This window comes from Sciurus vulgaris (genome assembly GCF_902686455.1).
Source record: "Sciurus vulgaris genome assembly, chromosome: 7".
In the NCBI taxonomy this organism is placed as follows: Eukaryota; Metazoa; Chordata; class Mammalia; order Rodentia; family Sciuridae; genus Sciurus; species Sciurus vulgaris.
In genome coordinates, this window is record NC_136467.1 from 8038588 (window position 1) to 8064625 (window position 26038).

Consider the following 26038-nt stretch of genomic DNA (forward strand, 5'->3'; position numbering starts at 1 on the left):
CACTTAACATGATATTCTCCAACTTCATCCATTTACCTGCAAATGCCATATTTTTATTCTTCTTTATGACTGAGTAGTATCCTTTGTGTATATATACAACAGTTTCTTTATCCATTCATCAATTGAAGGGTGTCTAGGTTGGTTCCACAATGTAGTTATTGTGAGTTGAGCAACTATAAACATTGATGTGGCTGCATCACTGTACTATGCTGATTTTAAGTCCTTTGGGTATAAACCAAGGAGTGGGATAACTGGGTCAAATGGTGAGTCCATTCCAAGTTTTCTGAGGAATCTCCATACTGCTTTCCAGAGTGGCCGCACCAATTTGCAATCCCACCAGCAATGTATGAGTGTGCCTTTCCCCCCACATCTAGCCTGGATCATTCTGAAAGAAGGGGTTTCAAAAATAGGGCCTGGGCCAGGGTGCAGAGACTTTATATTTGTTTTAAGATATTTCAGCTCTTTGGTGAAAAGACGTAGATTCTGATTTTTACATAATTCATTTTTTATTCATCATTTTGTAAACTGTTATCTCCTATCTTTCCTAAACCATTTCATTCTTCTTTGTTCACAGCAAATACGTGCATTTGCCATGTCCATCAGCCTTCTGTTTTATCATCGAATTCCACTTCTATCCTTCCCAAGATACCCTTCATGTTTCCAGTCCCATCTGGCTTATATTTTCATTCTGTACCCTCCAACTTGCCAGGTTCTGCTCTGGAACACTTCTGTCATTTGCTTCCCTCAAGGACAGGACCCCAGGATCTGTTTCCAGTGGGAACAACCAGCAGGTGAGAACAACCCACAAATAGGGTTTCCAGATCTCCCACAAACAGCATCCCAGTCCCAGGACTGAGTCCCCCACTACCTGGTTCTTTTCCTGCAGCTTCATGTAAAACCTTCCTTTAAAATCTGAAATAAGAACATTGGAGCAGACCCAGTTCCATTTCTTCCATAAAGTTTAACCATAACATACCAAATTGCAGCAGCTGGGCTGGAGGAGGAAGATAGAGTAACAAATAAAGAGCCAGAACATCGAGCTTTGGTTTTCCAAACTCTGCACTACTTATCTCTTTGAAAGATACTAATCTTTTCCCAGTGATTCCTCATATCATATGCATGACACATAAATTTCTTAACTTCCTTTTCAGGATAAACAGTGAAAGCAATTCTTTGGTCAGCATTGGCATGAATCTTATCTGTGAATAAAATGAAGAGCAGAAGGTGTGGAGTTGGACTGTCGGTTTGATCTGTAAAATGGAGATGATCTTAGTATATGCCTATAAGATGATAAAGACTAAATATGATAAGCACCTGAAGGTCTAAGAAAAGTACCTGGCAAATACTAAATTGCTAGTTGCGTTGGTATTATGGTAGTCTTCCCGTATTCAAGGGGAGTATGTTCCAAGATCCCCACTGATCCCTAAAACCTCTGATAGTACTGATCACTGCTATGCTTCTTCCTATGTGCCCTACAGCATTGCCACTTAGTTTCAAAGTTAATCTGTCCTTCTGTGTTGTATATCCTGGACCCTCTTTGTATCACTACTCCTATATTTTGGAAACTTTATTGAATAAAAAAGGGTTATTTAAAAACAAGCACTGTGAAACCTCAACAGTCAATCTGATAACAGAGATGGCTACTAAGTGACTAACAGGAAGGTAGCATATACAGTGTGGATATGCTGGACAAGGAAATGATTCACATCCTGAGCGGATGGAGCCGAGTGGCACGGATTTCATCGTGCTACTTAGAATGATGTGTGATTTAAAACTTATGAATTGTTCATTTATGGAATTTTTCATTTAATATTTTCAGACCACAGTTGATCACAGGTAACTAAAGCTGAGAAAGCAAAGTTGTGAATAAGAGGGTACCACTGTGATCTCTGCTCCTCATGAGGCGGTTACTTACACAGATAAAGTCTCCTGGGGTGGCCTATCGGTGATGCTCCTGAACTCAGGCTCAATAAGAGAATTTTGCTCTAAGGGATATGGAAGGTTCATCACAGAAAATCGACTCCTCCCTTCTGTTGAAAACACAGAAAGTGCCATACATACCCAAACCTAAAGCTACCTAAGGCTTTATAAAGAGGTTTGGCCCCTTAATTTCTTGTGAGAAATCATAGATTTGAAAACAGGAAGACAGCCTGGTCCTTATGTGATTCATTATTATCTATCAGCTGGTTCACAGGTAGATATGCAAAACCACAGCATAGAACTCATCATTGTGGGCGTACAGATGGACAGTCCATGGGGTGCAAATTGAATAGAAAATATCGTAGCATTTCGGACCAATATTTACTACTTCCTTACTTCTCTCCAAACCTAGAAAAAGGAGGAGGAAGGGCGGCGCCCGGACACCTCGGACTTGGTCTGGAATCAGTCATCGACCCTTTGAGTGAGGAGGAGCCACAGGGTCAGGCGTTAGGTGGGAGAGTTCAAAACGCGGGAGGGGCAAGAGTGGGACACCAGGTGGCCAAAGCCATGGGCCAGATGGACACTCGTCATTTCAGTTTGCGGGGTGGAGAAATGGCTGTCACAGGATCAGGGAAGGGAAGGACGCTCCTTCCCGACCCGTGGTGGCCAGGACGGAGTGGGTGAACTTGACATTTCCCACTGTACTCTCACCTGGCACTTGTGTGGAAAACCAGAGCCTGGAATGTCACCGGGTGGCATGCAGAGGCAGCAGCTGGGGCAGCCCAGCCTCCAGGGCCGGAGTGGGCAGTGCCGGCAATAGCAAGCTGGCGAGGCTTGGCTGAGGGGGGGCTCAGCCTACATGGTACACATCCAGAGCCTCCCTTTCTGTGGGTCACTGATCACTGCTTTTCTTTAGACTACAGCATGACACAATGCTACACAATATAGTACGGCCCAACACAATGCAACACACCGCACCATAATGCAAGGCACAATATAACACAATGAACTATAACACCGCACACTGAAACGCAACACAGTCAATCCAACACAACACGATAAGAACACAACATACTCGCTATAGTCTGGATCTGAATGTCCCTCAGAGACCCATGTGTTGAAGGCTGGCTCCCTAGCCCATGGGGCCACTGGGAGGTTGTGGACCCTTCAAGAAGTAGGCCCTCAGGGGAGGAAGTTAGTCACTAGTATGTGCCCTTGAAAGGGACATCGAGACTCCTTGTCCCCTTCCTGTCCCTCTTTGCCCCTGGCTGCAGGAGGCGAGCAGCTCACTATGGTATCCACTCCCACCGTGACACACTGTGCCACCGTAGGTCCAAAGTGGCCGGCAAGCCACCAAGAGAGGAAACCTCTGACACTGTGAGCCCAAACAAACTTCTCCTCGACTTAAGTTGATTTATCTCAGGAAGTTGTTAAAACAACGTAAAATTAACACAGAAAAACAATACGACAACACAACACAAGAACAACCTTTGCACTGAAGCACAGCTCCCCAGGGAGAGGGAGAGGAAAGGGACTGTCCAGGTTCCCGGGCCTGCGCTGTGCTTCCCAAACGGCCCGTGGGGAAGGGAACTTTCCACCGGTGTTTGTTTCCAATCCCTTGTAGACCAGATAAAAATGCATTACTTAGGCCGAGACCGCGTCCACCCCTTGCTGCTCTGCAGCCGCCACCACACCCGCCACCCAGCTCGCCGTGGATGACGATATCGCAGCACTCATCGTGACAAGGGCTCCGGCACGTGCAAGGCCGGCTTCACGGGCGACGATGCTCCCCGGGCCGTCTTCCCTCCATCGTGGGGTGCCTGCGGCACCAGGGCATGATGGTAGGCATGGGCCAGAGGGTTCCTATGTGGGCAACGAGGCCCAGAGCAAGAGAAGCATCCTGACCCTGCAGTACCCCGTTGAGCACGGCATTGTCACCAACTGGGACGACATGGAGGAGATTTGGCACCACACCTACAACGAACTCCCCGAGGAGCACCCTGTGCTGCTGACCGAGGCCCCCCTGAACCCCAAGGCCAACCGTGAGAAGATGACCCAGATCGTGTTTGAGACCTTCAACACGCCAGCCAGGTATTTGGCCATCCAGGCTGTGCTGTCCCTGTACGCCTCTGGTCGTACCATTGGCATTGTGACGGACTCCGGTGATGGGGTCACCCACACAGTGCCCATCTACAAGGGGTATACCCTCCCTCACGCCATCCTCCGTCTGGACCTGGCTGATTGGGGCCTGACAGACTACCTCATGAAGATCCTGACTGAGCGTGGCTACAGCTTCGCCACCACCATTGAGTGGGAAAGTGTGTGTGACTTCAGGGAGAAGCTGTGTTACGTACGCTGCCCTGAACTTCGAGCAGGAGATGGCCACTGCGGCCTCTAGCTCCTCCCTGGAGAAGAGCTGTGAGCTGTTGATGGCCCGGTGATCACCATTGGCAATGAGCGGTGCCGCTGCCCTGAGGCGCTCTGCCAGCCTTCTGTCTTTGGCATGGAATCCTGTGGCGTCCATGAAACTACTTTCAACTCCATCATGAAGTGTGACGTTGACATTTGCAAGGACCTCTATACCAACACAGTGCTGTCTGGTGGCACCACCATGTACCCAGGCATTGCTGACAGGATGCAGAAGGTGATCACGGCCCTGGCACCCAGCACACAATGAAGACCAAGATCATTGCTCCCCCTGAGCACAAGTATTCTGTGTGGATTGGCGGCCATCCTGGCCTCACTGTCCACCTTCCAGCAGATGTGGGTCGGCAAGCAGGAGTACAACTAGTCTGGCCCCTCCATTGTCCACCGTGAATGCTTCTAGGCGGACTGTTACTTAGCTGCGTTCCACCCTTTCTTGACAAAACCTAACTTGCGCAGAAAACAAGATGAGATTGGCCTGGCTTTATTTGTTTTTTTTTTTTTTTTTTTTTTCTTTTTGTTTTTGTTTTTGTTTTGGTGCTTTTGACTCAGGATTTAAAAACCGGAACGGTGAAGGTGACAGCAGTCGGTTGGAGCGAGCATCCCCAAAGATCTACAATGTGGCCGAGGACTTTGTACCGCGTTCCTTTTTTTAAATAGTCATTCCAAATACAGTGAGATGCACTGTTACAGGAAGTCCCTCACCCTCCCAAAAGCCGCCCACTCCTCCTCCTGGAGGACGGCCCAGTCCTCACCCGAGTCCATATGGGGAGGGGACAGCATTGCTTTTGTGTAAATGATGTAATGCAGATTTTTTTGATCTTCACCTTAATACTTTCTTATTTTTTTTTGAATGTCAGCCATCGTGGCCCCCCTTTTTGTCCCCCAACTTGAGATGTATGAAGGCTTGGTCTCCCTAAGAGTGGGCTGCGGTGTGGAGGCAGCCAGGGCTTACCTGTACACTGATTTGAGACCAGTTCCATAAAAGTGCACACCTTAAAGATGAAAAAAAAATGTGTATATATATATGTATGTATATATATATATATATATATATATATATTACTTAAAAAATGAAATAAGAAGACAAGTTTAGACAAAACGCAAGTCCAGTATTTTGAGTACGGACACGAAGCACCCCATCTGGTCACCACGAGGGCAGTACGTGCTCATGCTCCCCTGTGGCACCAGGCAGCCTGGGAGCCCTCTGCCCAGCAGTGGACCTTCCTGACTCAACCCCTGTCCCTCTCCCAGGTTGTGACCTACGCAAGGGCCGAGGCCTCTGCTGGGGATCCTTCTGAGGAATTCAGCCCTGCGAAGGTCTCAGTCATCCAACAGACGTGTCCAAACTCCCACATCAGCCTCCACCTGCCTCCCCACCAGGCCCTTTGCAGAACACAGGCCAGCTGGTGAGCACTGGCAAGGCACGTGGGGTCATGGATGTCATCTGAGAGAGGCACAGACTCATCGAGTTTCACAGGCCACGTCCCCAGAGTCACCATTCCATGGTGGTCTCCATACTGCTGTCACTGGCGGGGAGAGGATGCGTGAGGGCCGAGGTGCTCTAACACTCTGCACCCTCAGAAGTGCCCGCCCCGCTCAGCTCAGTCCACCCACCTTCACCACAGTAAGGCAAAGGTCGAAAGCGGGTGTCTCAGTCCATTTCAGCTGCTGTAACAAAATCCTATAGACTGGGTGACTGGTAACCAACCATTCTGGAGATTGAAGTCCAAGATGGAAGCAGTGGCAGAGCCCGACCTGGGGAGGGCCGCTTCCTGTCCCCAGACTGGCCGTGCTGGCCGTATTAGCACGGGGTGGAGGGGAGCGGGCTCTCTGGGATTTCTTTTATGGAAGCACTCTTCCTCTTCATGCCGACTTTGACCTCATGATCTAAGACCCAACTCCAAATACCACCACGTTGAGGTTTCAGATTTCACCCTGTGAACTGGGGGAGACACAGATGTTCAGAGGGCATAAGATCTCCAAGAAAAGTCAAAGCAAGCAGAGATAGCCTAAGAGTGAGGACACTCGAAGGGTCTTTGTGGACAGGGTGCCCAGCAGCTGTCCTTTCCCTCATTGAAGGACAGTCCCAGAGAAAATGCCAGGATGTGGAGGGCTGAGAAGGCCAGGCGTTAGCCATGCAAAAGTATCACCGACTCTTCTGCCTCACATGTCTCACAGAAGAGCCTTCAGACCTGAAATCTAACTGGAAATACCCTTGATCCTGCTCTGTAGAATTAAAAGGCAAGACTTTGAGGTGCTAAGTTCTCCAAAAATACAACTAGCACTGTCGTACATTCCCTAGGGTGGTGAGTGCTGTCTCAGCCAGAGGCAGCAAGGAAAGATCACCCCTCACAGATTTTCTCTGCCCTTGGAAGAAGAAAGACAGGAAGCGCTTGGTAGCTCAGCTCAACCACTGCTAAGGGGCCTGAGGATTTTAAAGATGCTTCTTTGTGCCATTATACCATTTTCAGGAAGGTTTTTAGCTTTCTAAATTTGCCTAAGAGCAAATCATTCTAATAGGTACACATTGATCCAAAGCACACATCAATAAATCAGTGTGATAACAGTGTGTGATACTGACCTTTGCAATTGTGCTCCTGAAATATTTATCCCACAACTTGGGACAAGGCTTATGTTCCTTGTTTAGGATAGTGATGGCATGGAGCTTGCAAGTGCTAATCAACTCAATATTAAGAATGTTCTGGTTTTGAAATTTTTAGCAATTTCATTCACACTGTACCCAAAAGCCATATGTGAGATTGTCATCCTTCTGAAAACCCAACAAAAAATTTTTATGCATGAATATTTCATTTCTGATCTCTGAAAAATTCTAATAATTCCTCAGCACAGATAATACAGTTTGGTATGAGTGAATAAAATGGTCCCTGAGCATAGGACTGGAGTTACATTACAGCTAAATTACCTTCCACAGAAAATAGCTCTCTCATTTTGTATATCACCTTGTGATTTACCAACAACTGAATTTGTCAGTGTTACATCAATCTCATCCACCAGGTTTGAGAGAAGATGCCTGCTAGTCCTACTACAAGGTTAGAACCCCAGGAAACAATGAGGATCTGCGCTTCTGAGGTCAGGATTGTTCAATGGACATGCTGTGACCAAAAGAATTAAAGTTCCAGAAGGTGGACCCCCAAAATACCCTGGGCCAGGGGTAGCAAAGTGCACCCACTGCCAAATCTGGCCACCATGCATTTTTGAACAGCCTGTGTTTTGATTTAGTTACGAAGTGTCCTCTAAAACTCATGTGTGATAAGATGCAAGAAAGCGAGAGAGGAAAGGTTGCGTTATGAGAGGTTTAACCTCATCAGTGCATTAACCCTCTGATAGGGATCAGCGGGGAGGTGAGTAGGCAGGTGGGTGTGGCTGGAGCAGAGACGGGTCCCTGGGCACCTGCCTTTGAGGTGTATATTTTTGTCCTTGTAAGCAGAGTGCTCACTTTCGCTCTTGTTTGCTCTCTCTCTCTCCTTCCTGGCCATGTTCTAAGCCACTGTCCTTTACCACACTCTTCTGTCACCACGATCTGCCTCACCTCAAGCCCTGGGGGATGGAGTTAGCTCTCCATGGACTGAGACCTCTGAAACCATGAGCCCCAAAATAAACTTTCTCCTCTAAAATTGTTCTTGTCAGGTCTTTTGTTCACAGCAGTGAAAAGTTGACTAAAATAGCCTGCAAGCTAAAGTTGGTTTGTTTTTAAATTTTTTAAAATGGCTGAAGGCTTTAAAAAAAAAAAAAAAGGAGTATTTTTTGAAAAGATACCTTTCCTTCATATTTAATGAATGCAATTCAGATTTTTTCTTTCTATGAATATATAAATATATAAAGTATATGGGATAATATATACCTCCATTCTACTGTCCTTCCCATCCTGGCCGCCCTACCCCTCCCCACACTCCCCTCTGTACAATCCAAAGTTCCTTCATTCTTCTCTACCCACCCCCCACTATGGATCAGCATCCACTTCTCAGAGAAAACATTCAGCCTTTGGTTTTGGGGGATTGGTTTATTTCACTTTGCATGATATTCTCCAACTTCATCCATTTACCCACAAATGCCATAATTTCGTTCTTCTTTAAGGCTGAGTAATATTCCACTGTTGATATGTTCCACATTTTCTTTATCCATTCAACTATTGAAGGGCATCTAGGTTGGTTCCATAGTTTTGCTATCGTGAATTGAGTGCTATAAACATTGATGTGGCTGCATCACTGTACTATGCTGATTTTAAGTCCTTTGGGTATAGGCCAAGGAGTGGGATAGCTGGGTCAAATGGTGGTTCCATTCCAAGTTTTCTGAGGAATCTCCATATTGCTTTCTAGAGTGGCTGCACCAATCTGCAGTCCCCAACAATATATGAGTGTGCCTTTTCCCCCACATCCTCGTCAACACTTACTATTGCTTATATTTTTGATAATTGCCACATTTTAAATGTTCAGAACAATAGTGCTATCTGTGTGCACACTGTTGTGCGACAGATCCCAAGAATCTTTCACCTTCCTGGACTGAAACTCAGTCCCACTGAACACTATCTCCCCTCCTCTCCTTCCCCAGCCCCTCTCGTCTCTGCTCTAGGGACCTCTGTCACGTGGAATCGGACAGCCGCTGTCCCTTGGTGCATGGGTATTTCACTTTGCATAATGTCCTCAGGGAAGAGCTAATGTCTTTTTCTTTTGTGGTGCTGGGAATTGAACCCTGAGCCTGCTCGTGCCAGACAAGTGCGCTACCGCTGAGTCGCATCCCCGGCCCTTGGAAGAGTTAACTCTTGCCGTTTACAGTTTCCACATGTACTATTTCACTTACTTGGCAGAGCTGCTTTATGGGATAGGGGCTTTTTATCTGATTATGGCAGATGCTTTTGGTCAGATCCTGCACCTGTCCCCTGGCTCCTGTGTCACTTGGCCTCAGGTGTTGAGCGCAGGGCAGGTGCAGAAGAACTGGGTGCTGAGGTTGGCAAATGACCCCTGTCACTGAGAGCCAGGAGCTGAGGGGTCAGTGTCATGCCCCTTTGCCCCTCCAGGAAGACAGGTCTGATGTGGGTCCTCACCGTCCTGGGTCCCTGCACTGCACTCCTGCACGCAGCCTCCATGGCTTTCTCCCTGCCCTCTCTGGACTCCCCTCTTCTCCTCTTGTCCTCAGCAAGTTACTTGCTGCAAACCCCTGGCTCAGGATCTGCTTTGGAGGGACTCCAACTAAGTTACCAGTCATGTAGATAAAGCAACAAAAGGTCACAGGGACTAACTAGTTGGCTTTTGCACAGCTACCAAGCAGAGAGTCGGGCTTCGAGGCCTGTCTTCTGACTTCCAGCACAGTGTACCTCCCCTGCTCCTCCAGGAAGTTCTCTGCCTTGGACTGGTGTTGACTGGAAGGTACCGGAAATGGAGTGTGGGCCACAGGCTTCCCTGCAGGAGTGCCTGGGCCACTAGCAAGTGACCTCACCAGGGCTCTGCATAAAGATGCTGAAGACCTCCACCAGCCTGCTTTGTAAAATGCTGAACTCAGGGACGCCTCTGTTTTCAGCAGATGTACCCAGTCTGTTAAGATTGCTTATTATAAATAAATGTGAGATGTATAGATTCAAGGGGCGTAAAAGCCTGGAGAAGGAGGGGTGGTTACACAAGTACTTTCTACCTGTGTAGTTAACAGTGCAAAACAGACACACCCCCAAGCCCCACCAGCTTCCTTTGAGAACGTTGTGTCTACACATGTCACTCAACACTCACCAATCAGAAACTAGAATATGTCCTGACATAGGAGAAGGAGATGTTTGTAGGAGCCACATGATGAAAGTTTGGTTCCTCCAGAAAAGACTGCTTCGTTGTGCGTGGCACTTGCCTCTGGGCATTCGAATCATTGGTCTCATGCAGGGTAAGATCTCTAATTCACGTTAAATCTGCTTCGGCAATTTTACCCTTTGTATTAATAGTCATACATTCCATTTTAAAACAATTGGTGCAAGAGGACCTCCTTATCTAGGTTTGGATAGTTTTAGTAAAAGTTTGTTCAAAGAAAATCTTATTAAAATAAAAGTCAAAATTTCATAGTAAATCCTATAAAAGTGAAGTTAAAGTTATGAAATATTTAAAATTCTGACTTTATGGAAATTTATCATAATTTCAACCATGTGCCAATTATTTGTAACAAATGAGAACTCAGTAGTTGATTTGGGCCTCCTGGGGAAACTCATTCTAGAAAGCTGCATCTCAAAACATAGTCTCTGTGTTGTAGGAAGCTCAGGCTGCATCAAGGGGTCTTGGGTAGAAATGCTGGTCACCCTCTCCGGATGCATCCACAACCAAGGACAAGCTGGTGAGTGCGCCATCTTGGATGCCCTGCATAGTCGAGCCTTCAGGTGGCTGAAATCTCAATCAATATCAGACCATGACTTCCAACCACAAAAGACACTGAATATCTTGGTGATGGACCTTGAGAAATGACGATATACAATTGTTTGAAGCCACAAAATAGTTAATTTTGGGGCATCATTTTTCTGTCAAAATTTTATCATAATGATGAAGTAACACACTTTACCTAAAGATTACTTTTGCTGACTATCAAAAAGTGAGTAATTTTTGCAAAAATACCTGAAGACTTACTCAGTTTTCCCAAATGCCTCTTCTAAACATTTGAGATGAAAATCCTTCTTTCTGGAAACTCCCTCACCACCTCCTTGTCTTTTTGCTGATTCCACTGTTGACTGCGGCACTAACTCTGCTCTGTGCTCTTTTAGCAATAGTTGGGAGTTACTTTAACAATTCTCGGACACCTCTCTTACCAACTTAACAGAGTCCCAAATGTTTTACAAGATCACCAGTGTAACTTCTTTTTAAATTTTTTAGCATTTTTTTAGTTGTAGATGGACACAATACCTTTATTTTATTTATTCACATGCTGTGTGAGACCCAAACCCAGTGCTTCACGTGTGGTAGGCAAGTACTCTACCACTGAGCCACGTTCCCAGTCCCCAGTGTAACTTCTTGACCCGTCTGCAGTGTGCTTGCGTGGACTCCCAAGAGTCACAAAGCACACCCACAACAACGTCGATGAGGCAGAGATGACCCCAGTGCCAAGCATGAAGGGAAGACTGTTCTAAGTGATGCATTTGTTGTAAATGCTTTCATATTAGGAGATTTGTGTTTCCCACACAGCCTCAGAATTTTAAGGAAATTAAAATTTGTTAAAAAGAAGAGACAACCCCTGTTGCAGGATGAAGGGATCTGGTACTTCCTTACCCCACTCCTCCTTTCTTCACTCCCACCATCTCTCCTCCCCTCTGATTCTGCAGCCTGAAAACATCCAGTCTTCCTATAATGGTTAATTTGAATTGTCATTTTGACTGAATTAAGAGATGCCAATGGGGCTGGGGAGACAGCTCAGCTGGTAGAGTGCAAGCACAAGGCCCTGAGTTCGATCCCCAGTACCACAAAAAAAAAAAAAAAAAAAGAGATGCCAATGATTAAGAGGCTTCTGGGTGTGTCCATGAGGGCGTGTCTGGGAATGATTGGCATGTGGGATAGCGAACTGAAGTGGAGACCCTCCCTAAGCATGGGCAGCAGCATCCAATAGGATGGTGGCTTGGATGGAATCAAAGCTGGAAGAACAAGGAAGCAGCAGCAGATGCAAACTTGGCTCTTCTTGAACAGGTTCTTGACCACGCTGAGATCACCCGAGGATATCAGACTATCACTCCTTCATTCCTCCAAAGTGGACTCTGCCAGTGATTCTTCAGGGAGTTTCCAGAAGCCTTCTGTCCAGGACTAGGGTAGCACTGCTCATCCCTCTTGTTCTGAGGCTTCTGGACTGCACAGCTGCTGGTTCCTCCAGCTCTCCAGCTGCAGACGGCCACTGTGGACTATCCAGCTTCTGGTCGTGGAAGCCAACCTAATAAATCCCCTTGTTATAACCATACCTCCTATTGATTCTGTTCCTGTAGAGAACCCCACTAATACTGCTGTTTCCATGAGAAAAAGCACAAGAAAAATTCTGTATAGCTGGAAGTGCGACCCCTCCCAGGAGGTTTCTGCAGACAGTCCTGGACTTTGATGCCTCGACTACTTACCTTTTGACTTCAGGAGGCTGCAAACGCCAGGCTGGCTCAATACAAACTCTCCCTAGAATTTTGAATTTGGATCTTTCCCAGGTTGAAGGCACGCAGTCCCACTCTCTCTCAAGATGCTGGATGGTGGCAGAGAGCCACAGCTCCCGTCAGCCAGGTGACGGCAAGGGCAACAGCTGGGACGCCGTGTGCTGTGTCACTGAGCTGTGATGTGCAGTGTTAGGTGGAGCATGTGCATTTTTGACTCAGGATAGTTTCACTTCACAATGGATTTACTGGGATGTGGCCCCATCTTAAGTCAAGGAGTTTCAGTAATTTTAGAAGGGGTTGAGTAAAAACACGAAATTTAACCTAAAGGAGTTATTTTCTCATGGTAAAATGGTAAGAGAAAACAGAAGTGAGAACAGTCATGTAAATGAAGGGTTAGGGTTAGGGTTAGGGTTAGGGTTAACTCCTCCAGGGGAGGGAGGAGGAGAGGAGAAGGGAGGGATGGAACTGATCATACTGATTTGTGTGCATGTGTGGAAATGTAACAATAATCCTAGTATTATGTATTAAAAAAATAAAAATAAAATGAGATATTATCTGGAGAAAAAAAAATTGTCGGGACTCCTTAAGGCACCTTCCAGGTGTTCTTTTCTCGTTGTTGCTGTTTTCAGAGGTACAGGACAGTAGGGTGTATTCTGACATATTATACATACATGGGGTGCAACCCATGACGATTTTGATCCCATTCTTGTGGTTGGACATGTTGTGGAGTTGCCTGGACGTGTGTTCATATATGAGCATAGGAGGGTCGTTTACAGGTGTTTCCTAAACAACTCCATGAAGGCAACTGGCTGATTGGTCCCATCTCCACCGGGCACTGGGACTGCTGGGCGCAGAGCATGGGAAGAATGACATTGGACGGCTGGTGACTGCAGATGCTCATGTCTGTGCAGACAGTGTTGTCTGCAGAGAAACAGCTCTATATCCGAGCAGGAGAGAGGGCTGTCACGGACAGGTAGGAAACCTGGGCTGCTTCAAGGTCAGGTCTCCATGTAGCAGGGCTGAGAAGCTACAGACAAAAGCCAGGCCTCGTCAAGGCCAGGATGACTCCTGTATAAACAGAGGGAAAAAAATAAAAAATGTACGAACTGAGAGTGAGACGTCTACTGCCAGGTATTCAGACCCCACCAGAAACGGCATGGCGACTTGACAGAGCCAGAGAACACATGAAGAGCTGTGGGCACTCATGCCTCGCCCAGGACTAGGCAGGGGCTAGCTCCTGTCATGCGTCCATCCAGGGAACCCCTAGACCGTAGCCCCTCTCTTGTATCCCTCTCTCGGGAGCACCCCTCTTTGGGAGCTCTGCTCTCTTTCTATTACTCAATAAGTCCTCTTACTTATGTTATGGTTTAGATGAGGTGTTCCCCAAAAGCCCATGTGTGAGAGCGCAAGATCTGGAGGAGGAATGATCCGGTTCCAGCCTTAACCTAACCAGTGACTTAATCCCTGATGGATTGACTGGGTGGTGACTGGAGGCAGGAGGAACCAGTTCACTGGGGGCGTGACTTTGGGGCATATATTTTATATCTGGAGAGTGGAGACTCTCTAATCCTGATCACCATGTGAGCCGCTTTCCCCTGCCACACTCTTCCACCACAATGTCCTGCCTCACCCCAAGCCCTGAGGGATGGAGCCTGCTGTTTATGGATCAAGACTGCCGAAACTGTGAGCCCGCAAATAAATTCTTCCTCCTCCACAATTGTTCTGGTCAGATCTTTAAGTCCTAGCAACGAGAAAGCTGATTAAAACATTTGCTCTCACCCTTGTGTCTGTGGATTTCATTCTTCAAATTCTTTGAATTCATGTAGCAGGGAGAAGGGTAATCCAAACCACCCTGCTTCCCGAAAATCCTGGCCTGGACTGACATTGATGGTGCAGGACAGAGGGAAGAACTGCTGAGAATGGTGTCAGGAGGTCAGTGGGGAGGAGGGAGCACCTAACCAGGAGCGTGCAAGCTCCCCAGAGCATGAAGCGGGGCATGTGCAGAGAGATGCAGCTGGTCGCGTGGCTGGGGAACCTGTGAAGAGTGCTTCCACTTACTCCTGATTTCCTCGTGTAAAGGGAAACAAGTCACCAGGTAGGAGAGGAAGGGGACGAGATGTGGAAAGTCTGGGAAAAACAAGGTCCACAGTGGTTGACTGGGAACTCAGCTTCTCGAAGGCTCTGTGAGTCACCGATGCTTGAACTGGATGTAGATGAGTAAATGGAGTTTGCTAGACGTAAATAAAAAGAAGTAAAGAAAGGGAAGACCAACCTATGCAAAGGATATAGCCCTGCTGGGCGACAGTGACTTGTGCTGTTTACTGAGAAAGGAACATGGCACGGTGCGGAGGGACAGGCGGGCTGCGTTTGAAGCACTGTGGGGCATCAGGGAAAATGTCCATCAGGTGACTGGAGACATACAACAGGAACCCAGCAAAGAGTTTGGTCAGCAAACAGATTTGAGGGTCATCAACACGTGAGCAGTAAGGGACGGGTACGCCCAGGGAGTGTGTTCAGAAGAAGAGCAGGCCGGTCACTGAATCGTGGAAAACATGGCAGTTGGAGGGAGGAGCAGGACAAGAGCCATGGAAGAGCCAAGAAGATTCCAGATCAGTAGGCTAGGGTTCAAAATGAGAGAAGAAAAAGCAGCAAACTGGAGCCCAAGAGAAGGGATGTTTTCAACAGGGTGGCCAACTGTGTCAAACGCTACAACAGGCTTTTTAAAAATTGTTTGACTGTAGAGTGTCCCCTCAAAACTCATGTTGCAATTTGGTTCCATTGTGGTGGTGTGGGGAGGCGGGGTCTGTAAGAGGTGATGAGGTCATTAGGAGGGGTGAGCTCTTCCTCACGGGACAGGGTTTATCGTCCTGGGTGAGCTGACCCTCATGCTCTGCCTCTTCTGCAGATGGCTGCTTGTGCTTCCACTTTTCTGCCTTGTTATGACAAACCACGAGTTACCCACCCGACGTAGCAACCTTCCTCGCCTCTAGAAACATAATCTCAAATAAACTTCTTTCCTTCATAAATTACCCAGACTCAGGTACTCTGTGATAGCAATGGAAAATATACTAAGACAACATTAGGTATGGCAAGCGTAAAAGCCACTCATTTCCCTGCTGGGCCAATGTCACTGTGATAACCAGGTGGCAAACTGGGTGCTGGGATGTGAGGTGTGAATCACGATAGAGAAAATAAGAAAGGTGAGGAAACTTTCCAGAAGGTTGTTCCGAAGGGAGGAGAAAGATGGGATAAAAGATGGGCAGGGTGGTAGGAGCAAGGAATGGCTTTTGTTTTTTGATTATTTAAGATGGAAACTATTTGAAGCTATTTAAATGTGGAAGAGAAGCATCCCAGAGAGGAGAGAAATGGATTCAATCACCACAGCACATCCCATGCCAGATCCTGGGGCTAAGCAGTGAGCACAGTCCCCGACTTGGGAAGACGCTTGCATTCCCCTGGGAAGAGAGGGGGGCTGAAGAGACAATGGGGTCCCACAGGGCAACGAGGGGAAGCTCCAAGGGAAGAACAGAGGGAGCCTGGCTGTGGGACGTCCAGGGAGAGCCCCCACTGAGGCGACATCTGACCAGAGGCCAAGGGAAGAGAGGAAGTGAGCAGAGCCCCCGGGTGACAGATGGAAGGAACCGTCACAGCTCGGAGCCCAGAAGTAGCAGCACCCTTGGCATTTCTGGAGACTCGAGAAGAAATCAGGGAGGCTGAGGAGGAGCCAAGGGCCAGTGCTGGGAGCGCCCAGAGGCAGACAGGGGCCGCCCACCTGGAACCCGCGGACCACTCTGAGGACTTAATAAATAAAAGGCTTGCTGGAATACAGGTGTGTTCTTGCCTGGGAGCGGGGACAGGAAGGAACGTCTTCAGATGGGAGAGGGCATGACTGAGGTCACGGCAGATGGGAGGGTCTGAGGTCATTCCCCTTTCTGTTCAGTGGCATGTGACACGAGGTGATGAGGAGCTAGTGACAGGGACCCATGACTTTGAGGGGGAAGGTTCCAGAGGGAGAGCCTGAAGTGAGGTGGAGAGAGCAGCCCAGGGTGAGGACCGAGTCTGCAGAGCCCTCAGGTGATGGCTGGGGCCTTCCGCACTCACCCAGCAGCCTGGCCTGGAGTGCAGGACCTAAGAGCCAGGGGCAGAGAGCATGGCGAGAGAGTGACAGGACCCCAGAGCACCGAGTGGGAGGGGGAGATGATGCAGAGGGGCGTGCACTCAGTGGTCAGGAGGAGAGGCCTTGAGTGTGGAAAGGCAGGCAGCAGCAGCAGAAGGTGGAGCAGGTGAGGACAGGAGGAGGGACTCAGCCTGCAGCTGATGGGCCTGTGGTCATGGCGAGAGCCAGCGTGCCACTCTAAGGAGAGGAGCTGGGGGCCTGAGTGGAGCAGAGATGGGCTCCAGGGGAGGATTCTCGTGGAGATGAGGAATGAGACCAGCTGGCAGAGGGCCAGGGAGTGTGGCGGGAGCCAGCCTGGGAGCCCTGCTCCAAATGACATGAAGAGCCCGGTGGCAGAAAGTCAGGGACAACTGCAACAGAAAGAGATGGGGCAGAGGTGGCCCAGGACCACAGCATCTCCAGGACCATGTGACCAACCACGTGGCCTGCCACTGGCCAAGGGCACAGAGAGTGGATTTGCCTGTGCTTGCCGCCCTCCGTCCTACCCATCTTCAAAATTCTACCTGCCTTCAAGCAACCCAGAGGTTGCTTCAGGGGAACATTCAGTTTTCTCTAAAAAAGATGTGACTTGTCTGGAGGGTGTGACCCAATGGTGGAGCACTTGCCCAAGAGCTCAAGGCACCATGACCAAAATCAAACTTAAAGAGATGTCTGGCTCCTTCTGAACTGTTGCCACTGCGGTTCCTGCACTCTCCAGACGGCTCTGTGTGCAGCGCCGAGCTGCAGTTCTGTGTGGGCTTCTCTTCCGCTGCAGGGGACGGGGCCTTCTGCAGGCCCGTCTTTGCCTTGGTCACATTGTGGGGTCTTGCAGAATGCTTGGGCATGAATGCTACCATCCTTTTCCTTGGTCAAGGACAGATGTCATCTCTGAAAAACCTCCCTCGCTCCCCCAGATCCTCAGAAAGGGCACCTACAGTGACTGAAGCTAATTGCCAAGTCCCAGAGGGTATAAATGACCTAGGATATTTGCAAATTTGCAAATTTTCTTGAATCTTGTTTTAGTTTTAACTAAATAAGGATATTATGGGGACAGGTTTGGGTGAAGAGAGAGAGGAATTTGTCAACTACACTCCAAATCCTACTTCTTTGAAAGTCATCGCCCTTTGAAAGTTTAGAGCCGTCTTCATGTTCAGTATCGAATTCAATTTCCCATTTTGTTTGCAAGAAAGCAAGATGGAGGCTTCCAGTCAGTCCACCGCCTTTCCCTTGGGTAGAAATCCCTTGTCTCTAACAGCCTTAGGTTCCTCTTTGAGACGAAGATCGCTGCTCTGGTTTGAAAGTGTGGCCAGCCTGTCTCACTACTGGGAGGCGGCGGAACCTTTAGGTGGTAGCACTTGTGAGAGGGAAGTTAGGTCACTGGGGTGTGTCCCTGGCTGACTCTTGGAACCCCAGGGCCTTCCTCTCTCTCCTTGCTTCCCAGCTGCCACCAGATGAACAGCCTCCCCCACCACGCACTCCTGCCATGATGCGCTGGGCCACCACAGTTCCAAAGAAACGGGGCTAAGCAACCTGAACCTCTAAACCAAGAACCAGCGAGTATCTTTCCCCCTGTGAGTCAGTTTGCCTCTGGCAATGTTGCTTCTCAGCCACAAAAAACCTGACTAGCACAACCCTTGGACATGGGATGAGGAAACCCCCTTCTCTAGCCCAGAGCCCAGCACTCAGCACCGGGGAGAAGATGGGAAACAGAGGGAAACCACTCTGATCTCCAGATTCTGTCCTTTCCCAGTGAAGAGGCTCTGTTTTCTACCAAAAACAAGATCGTTCTAAATGTCATTGCTCCAGGCCCCATCTGGGCTCCTGACAGCAAGCTGCCTCCCTTCTGAATCACGTATCGTCACCCACCGAAAAGCCTCCTGCACGCAGCTTGGCTGGCAGTGGGGTCCCGGCTTGGTGGGAGAGACTCGCACATCTCCCCCAGCAAAGCTGTCCCCATGCGTAAGGGCGATGGTTCTTTCTGAGGAAGAGAATGGAGAAGGAACAGGCAGCAAGAGAGAGCCATCTCATCCCTGATTCTCTGGCCCTTTGAAGGACAAAGAGTAAAAATGAATCTTAGGGGACTTATTGTGGACTGGAACGTTTTCCTCACATGAAGATTCGCATGAGGCACGGCCGCCTCCGAGGGGAAGAAGGAAACAGACTGGCAACGCGTGCAGTCATAGCCAGACAGGTTTCCCACTAACCCAGATGTGCTGCCTGCGGGGGGCAACTCGTGGCAGGTGGGAGGCAGAGGCTGCCGGGCCAGCGCTGAGTAGAGATGCCGAGGAAGCCGTGCAGAGACGGCCCTGCCACGGAGCCTCCTTCCAGGAAAGATGCACAGAATGCCATCAGAAAGGAGGCATCGAGGTGCAGAGACCTGCCCAGGGCTGAGGTGGGGACTCTGTGGCTACAAGTAACCCACCTTGTGGAGGAGGGTCTCCAGAACACCACCGTCAGCCTCGTGAGCTGGCAAGTCGGGGTGCCTCTGTGCAACCGTGCCAGTAAAGCACTTCAAAACCCAGACTCCTGCACCAAAATCGCCACACAGAGGGACTGGAGGCCACAAGGACCTGCACTGGCTGGGCAGGTGTTTGTCTCCACACCCGACACGAGGCTCCAGCAAGTGGCCACTACGATGATAGCACCTGCCGAGGTTTCCCACAGAGGTGCCACACCACGAGAAGATGTCACACTGCAAGCCAAAGCCCTCGCCAATCTACACCCAACGTTTCGAAAGATGTGACAACATTTGCACATGACAGAGCTGTGTGCGTGTGCACGTAACAAGACAGAAATGAGCGTTTATCTTCCACCTGGAGGAGTGAGGAGAGGTGGATATTTATTGAACACTGACCACGTGCCAGGTCCTTGACATGCCATCCCGCTTCATCCTCACCGCTACCCTGGGAGGCCTAGAGGGCGCTGTTGTTATGTCATGAAGGAGGAAGGGAGGCTCAGACAGGGTGAACCACCTGCCGAGGTCACGTGCCAATGGCAGTCAGGCTAACCCCTGGTTCTTCCCAACACACTGCGCTCCTCCGCCAGTTCCAACAAACGCTTTGCGGCTGGTACGGCTCCTGGTCACAGCTGAAAGTCTTCCCCTTAGAGTAGCTTTTGTAAATCATAATAAAATGCCGCCAGAAGAGCTAGCAAGAGCATAAAGGGTTTTGTTGCGTACAGAAACGACAGAGGCCTGACGGGGATTTAGGCATTCCCAGCGGACAGGAAAAGAGCAGACTCTCGTGGCCATTAGCCTCTCATGCATGTGGAAAGGTGTCCTCCTGGATCAGGGAATTGGAACACGCTTAAGTCACGTACTGCACACAAACTAAAGTCGCCGTGCACCTCAGCTTTTGTCCACAATTCTGTCCCTTCTGGGTCCTCAGACGACCGTCTCAATCGAGGTGGTGTTGCCCTTGTCCTCCTGGCGCCGAGGCTGCATCTCATCTTTGAAAGCCCTGGTCAGGACCACTTTCAAGGACTCCTTGAACCTCTTCTTCTTGCTGCTGCCCACAAAGAAGTAAATGAAAGGGTTGGCGCTGCTGTTGATGGTGGAGAAGAGCAGAGAGAGGTTGTGCAGGTTCCCGAACGTGGACCAGTACTCATAGTACAGCAGGTAGAGGACTCTCATGGGCACGGCGAAGATGAGGAATATGATGATGGTGACCATGATCACCACGTACAGCTTCGAGGAATGCGACGTCCACGTGTTCTTTCGGATCTTCACTACCAAGATGGCGCTGGACACCAGCATGAGGGGAGTGAAGACTAGGAAGCTCAGAACGGCTATGAAGATGATGACCGCCCTGCAGTCACTTCGGGAGTGACTCTCTTCTCCGCTGTCGATGCACATGACATACTCCATGGTGGTCACCAAGCAAGAAAGCGCCCAGAGGAGGGCGCAGACCAGTGCCGACTGGTGCTTGGGGCGGTGGCATCGGTACCAGATGGGGTAGAGGACCGACAGGCACCTCTCCACACTGATGGCCGTCAGCAGATAGAGGCCCGTGTTGTAACCGAACAGGAAAGTCACCGATAATGTGACGATCGTATAGTAGTGGCCGGAAGAGAGCTCATAGTCTAAAGCATAGTCGATGGACAGAATGAAAATACAGAAGAGTAGCGAGATGTCCGCAATGGACAAGTGGGTGATGTAGACGGTGAAGGGATTTCTTCTCATCCGGAAGCAGAGGAACCAGAGGAGAATTCCATTTTCCACAAACCCCAGGGGAGAAATGCTCATAATGACCCAGTGCACAGCTGGGATGTGCGGGCGTGGACTCCCTGCGGAGTCGTTCCTGCTGCTCGAGATGTTCAGCGACTCCCCCTCAGCAGACGAGGTCACGTTTGACCCATCCATGAGGAGGCCTCGGCTGGGGCGCTTCAGGTGACCGTCTGTGAACAAGCCAGACACAGAACAGTGAGGAGTGGGGCACTGAAACAAAAGGGGGAATTTCTGCTACGAATCATAACCTCCAGGTAATTTTCAAGAAGTTCAAAGAACTGTTTGAATCTCTTTCTGACGATGATAAAATGAGACATTCGCCAAGAGAAAGACCTGACTTAGCGATGTTTCTGATCCCGACAGTCCCTCATCCTTGGTTACCATCTGCCTGTGGCTCGGTGCCAAAGTCTGGTTGGCGAGCTGGGTGCGATCCAGAAACCCAGAGACCCTGTCCTGACCACACCTCCCTACTAACATGTCCCTGTGCCGTTCAGGTGGAACACGGGAAATTCCTTCCAGTGGGGCAGGTTTTCCTTTAACTTCATCATTAGAAGACGAAGACCTACCCCCACAACTTCAGGAACCCAGCTCAGTGCCAGGCATCAGGACACAGTAGCGCCTGAACCAGAACACATGCCAGCCTCTTGGAGTTTAAATTCCAGTAGGGAGGCAGTCAACCAAAGATCAACCACAACATGCATAGATCGATGTAACAGGTGCTGTGCGGGAAAGTCACGCTGAGTTAGAGAAGATAGGCTGGGGTTTCTATTTTGCCTGGAGTGATGGGAAAGATCCAACTCATACGGTCACACTTGGCAAAGGCAAGAAAGAAGTAGCGACCCAGAACTGCAGGTACCGGGGAAGAGCATTCTAGGCAGAGGGATCAGCAAGTGCAACGACCCAGAAGAAGGAGTGAGCTGGACGTCTGTGAAGAACAGGAGGAAGAGCAGCGTGGCCCGAGCAGCATGAGCAGGGCACAGAATCAGGCAGGCAGCAGGCAACAGGTGCCTGGAGCCAGATCATAGGCCATTGCAAGGGTTTCACTCTCCAGCCCAGTGAGATTGGAGGCCACCAGAAGGTTCCGAGAGAAGGAGTGAAAAGACAGGACTCAGGAGTCGACAGCCTGTGTTCAGATTAGACTCGAGGGGCTGCATCAGGAAGAAGGAGGTCAAGGAGCCCTGACGGAGAGAAGAGTGGCGTGGACTAGGGTGTAGGGGGTCAGCCATACCTGGATGGAGCCTGGATGGATTTGGATTTGCAGATGGACAAGATGTACATTATGGTAAAAAGAGAGAATACGAGTTTAGCCATTTGCTGAATGGACCAGATGCCAGCAGGGAGAGTTAGGAGGAGGACTCCAGAGCTGGAGAGCCTAGGAGACAGCAGCAGGGACGTCCAGTGGAGCACCAGGAGCTGGGGGCACCGCTGCATGCAGGGATCTCAATGTGAGTGCTGTGTGCAAACAGGTGGGGCTTGAAATCTTGAGGACAGATGAGTGTGCCTACGAAATGCAATTAATGGAAAAGGGGAAGGGTTTTCTAAGGAATGCTGTCTGGGCACATTTCAAAGTCTAGAGGAGAGGAGCAGGAAGAAGCCGTGGAAACTGAGAAGGCAACAAATCCTACTGGGAGTTCGAGTGAGATGAGCAGTGGAGCTTGGCCATGGGAGCAGGCCTTGAAACAAAGAAGCAGCTCCGGGAGGGGGCGAAAGAAGCCCTGGCTAGAGTGCATCTCGAGAGAATGGAAGTGGAGACAGGGTATGGTCAGGCCCCCCGGGGGCTGGGGATGGGAGGTCGGATAAGCCGATAGGAATCACCCAGGAGGAAGGAAGCCATCCATGCATCAGGAACGTGAGAGTCCAGAGCTCAGGGATCGCTGGCCTATGCTGGATGAGGAGCCCAGCGATTCGTGGTGACAGAGCAGAGCCGTGGTCCAAATGCAGCCTGGTGGGTAGCTGCGATTGCAGAAGGGGTGGAAGTTAGATATACTCCCCCGAATGCACAGGGTCACTTTTCTCAGCAAAGTAAGGGTCAAGGTCATCAGCTAAGGGTGAGGAGAGATTGAAGATTTACCGAGAGAGGGTGAGAGTGACATGATCAAGTGAAAAAAAGGACCAGGAAATAGACAGACAGCCAGGATGGCCAGGCAGGCCTCAGAGTCCATCAGCCCACGCTCGGAATCTGAAGGAAGATAATCCAGTGCAGGTGTGCTGCACCCAGCTGGGGCTCTGCTGTCCACGTGCCAGGATGGACCAGGACCTATCCAGGGTTGGGGCTTTACGGATTGGTACAACAGAGAGCAGGACTGTGGAACTGAAGCGCATGGAAAGCAATGGCTGTGACGATGGACTTCAGAACCCAATGGGGTCAGGAGAAAAGTGAGGGAAAGAGAAAGATGACAGCCAACAGGAGCGGGAACACAGTGGTGGATCCAGCGCCATCCAGGGATGTCGGAGGGGGACCGCAGGCACTGACGGGGCAGCAGGAGGTGGAAGAACAGCCTTGGGTCACTGAGCCGGTGGCCTAGTCCTGGGGGTTATTGGTGTGGACAAGTGCAGGACTTGACCCCGCCCAGGAATGGCTGAGGGAGCAGCAGGATGAGATCAGGTGAGCTCAGGACCTGCAGCCAGGGGCTGGAAGAGCTATCAACATGGACCATGAGATGGCTGAGGAAAGTGCTGGAGCCCAGGAATCCTGTTAGGAAAGATGGCCATGAGCCACGTGCCGAACTCGTGAAGGAATCTGGGAGAGCCACTTGGGGCTCTGCAGGTGTCCTGGTGAGATGGTTGGGGGTGCCCGCTGCAGAGCTGGGTGTTCTGCAGCTGCTGATGTTTGAGAGGCAGAGGAAGAATAATCTAGACTATGAAAAAGGAGTGGGGAAGGAAGTCTAATCAGCTCTGTCCACTAGAAATGGAGCATAAGCCCCAGAAGTAATCAAACTTTTTCAAGTGGCCTCCTGGAAAAGGCAGGTGGAATAGGGAGTCCTCGACTGAGGGTGGGCACACGCGCAGCCAGAAGGTGCATCACGGGGTCTTCAGGGGATTACGGGGCCAGGTCTGGAGGGGTCAGTAGGAGGATGTTAGCTGAGGGAAGGGAAGAAAGCATTGAAGAAAAGAGAACAGCGTGGCAGAGGCAGGGAGACCGGGGCCCAGGGGGAGGCTGCATGGTGGGTAGGGGTTCCATCAGGGAAAGAACGGCCAGCCAGGGCACACCCAGCTTTCTCTGCCAGCTCTGCTCATCCAGTTCTGATGCTTTGAAAATTCCCAGGTGTTGTACATAAAACACACGTTCTGGGGCTGCAGCCTTAAGGGAGCCTGGGTGGGTTTTATTTAGGTGAGCTCATGGCCAAAATCACCTTTGTGGTCTTCCCCAGCCAAACTGAATTTGAGCCTCTACAGTGAAATAACAGATGATGAGGGGGGCCTGGGACCCAGCTGGCCCTGTGTGCTCGCCACTGCTGGCCCTGTCCTCCTTGGGGCTCTTTGGTCATCTCCTGAGTTCCTGGTCTTTGCGGGTGGATGCCTGGGGTGCTGGAGGATGGGAAGGTTAGGGGAGGAGAGGAGTGATCGCCGTCAGCTGACAATACAGTCTGGCTCAGAAGATTTCACTTTCAACTCCCTGACACCCAACAAAGGCCCAGGGTGAGGATGAGAGGAAGCATTTGCACTGCAGGGTGGACCAGCAGGGTGGCTTCCTGACACCACATCCACCCAGTCTGTGAGGGCTCTGCCCAGACCCGCCCACCATTTTTGAAAATAGAGCGATTGTATTTGCAGTGACTTGTGTTTACCTGGCAGTGACAGTGTGTGGTTCGAGGACAACTCATCCTAACAGCCTGTGCTGCCCCTGACCTGGTCAGTGGCACAGAGACAGGAGCCTCAGTTGGGAGCAGAGCGCTGGAGGAGTGGCGCGGGAGGCGCAGGTGGTGCAGGTGGCACATGGCCCTTGGAAGGCAGGACAGGCAGCATCGGGGAAGCGTCTCCTCTCCTCCTGGGGAGAAAGAAGCAGGTGGAGCGTCAGAGCACCATGTCAGGCGCCAAGCTGCAGCACCCTTCCCACCCCACTCGGGTCCCTAGCCCCAGCCAGGGAGGCTGGAGAGGAAGGCACGGTTGCCCCCACTCTGCAGAGGAAAAACTAAGGACAGTAGCGAGGCCAGGCGCGGAGCAGCGGCCACGCCCAGCACCGCAGGCTCCACGTCTGCACTTGCTTCCCGTGCCCGCTGCTCCCGGGCCCGCGGCGGGCAGTGTCCGGAAGCTCGCGTGGTCCTCGGAGGAGAGACAGGGGACTTCCGTCCCAAGAGGAGCTGTCTCCCACTCAAAGAAAAAATAAAAAAAGAGCATCTGTGGCCACGGGTCAGATCAAACCCCTCACCTCACAGCTCAAGAAACAGAAGCCAGAGAGGCCGCGAGACCTCGGCGTTTGTCACGATGAGGGAGCCCTGGGCCAGGACCCCAGTCCACCCCTGGGCGCCCCCAGCTCTGCTCTGGGGCTTCCTGTCTTCACTGCCTCGCTTCGCATGGCCCCTGAGCTTGAGTTTTCCAAGCCAGGCTGCCCCTGATCCTTCCGACTTGAGGGGTGACAGGCGCCACGTCCCCTGAGTGACAGGGGGCTCTTCCTGAAGACTTCACTTCTAGTTGCAGGGCAGGACCTGCCTCTGTGCTCTCTGCGCTCAAGCCCATGGTGAGGTGGCCCGTGGGGACTGATCAAATGCTCCTGCCCACACAGGACTTAACTATAAAATATGAATTCATTGCTTATGATTTGGAAAATTCACACATAAAGCTACTACTTGAAGTCAACCTGCTTTCATATCTGGGGTACTCCCTCTTAGTCTTCTTTAAAATCGAAATCAATTTTTGTAATCTCCTTTGGTCTCCTGTTTTTCCACTCCACATCATATTGTAACATTTTCTCCTGTCACTGTGTACTCTGAAACATGGCTTGATCATCACTAGTAAAATGTACCATGACTTATTTTTACCTAATCCTCTAGCTTTGGATATAATAGTTGCATGGTTTTTCACCATTATTTTAAAAACAAAGCAGGGCACAGCAATCCCCTCTTATCCACAGAAGATAAGTTTCCCGAGTCCCAGCAAATGCCTAAAATCAGATTATACCACACCCTATACGCATTGGATTTTCCCTATTCATACGTGCCTATGAGAAAGTTTAACTTATAAATTAAGCCCAGGAATAGATTAACAACAT

The 26038-nt window shown here is 50.0% G+C and overlaps 1 protein-coding gene and 1 pseudogene across 2 annotated transcripts; one reads left to right on the forward strand and one right to left on the reverse strand.

Annotated features, from left to right (window-relative positions):
• Window positions 1-3758: 3758 nt before the first annotated feature.
• On the forward strand, window positions 3759-4974 carry LOC306665502 (actin, cytoplasmic 2-like; annotated as a pseudogene). The gene has a single exon. The product of its transcript is annotated as an actin, cytoplasmic 2-like (transcript).
• A 14897-nt stretch (window positions 4975-19871) lies between these two features.
• On the reverse strand, window positions 19872-24744 carry MAS1 (MAS1 proto-oncogene, G protein-coupled receptor). Its single transcript, XM_079146594.1, has 2 exons — window positions 24618-24744; window positions 19872-20999 (listed from the first exon to the last, which is right to left on the reverse strand). Exon 2 carries the CDS (start codon window positions 20962-20964, stop codon window positions 19987-19989), a length of 978 nt encoding a protein of 325 aa, XP_079002720.1. The 5' UTR covers window positions 20965-20999; window positions 24618-24744; the 3' UTR covers window positions 19872-19986.
• Between the last annotated feature and the right edge of the window lie 1294 nt (window positions 24745-26038).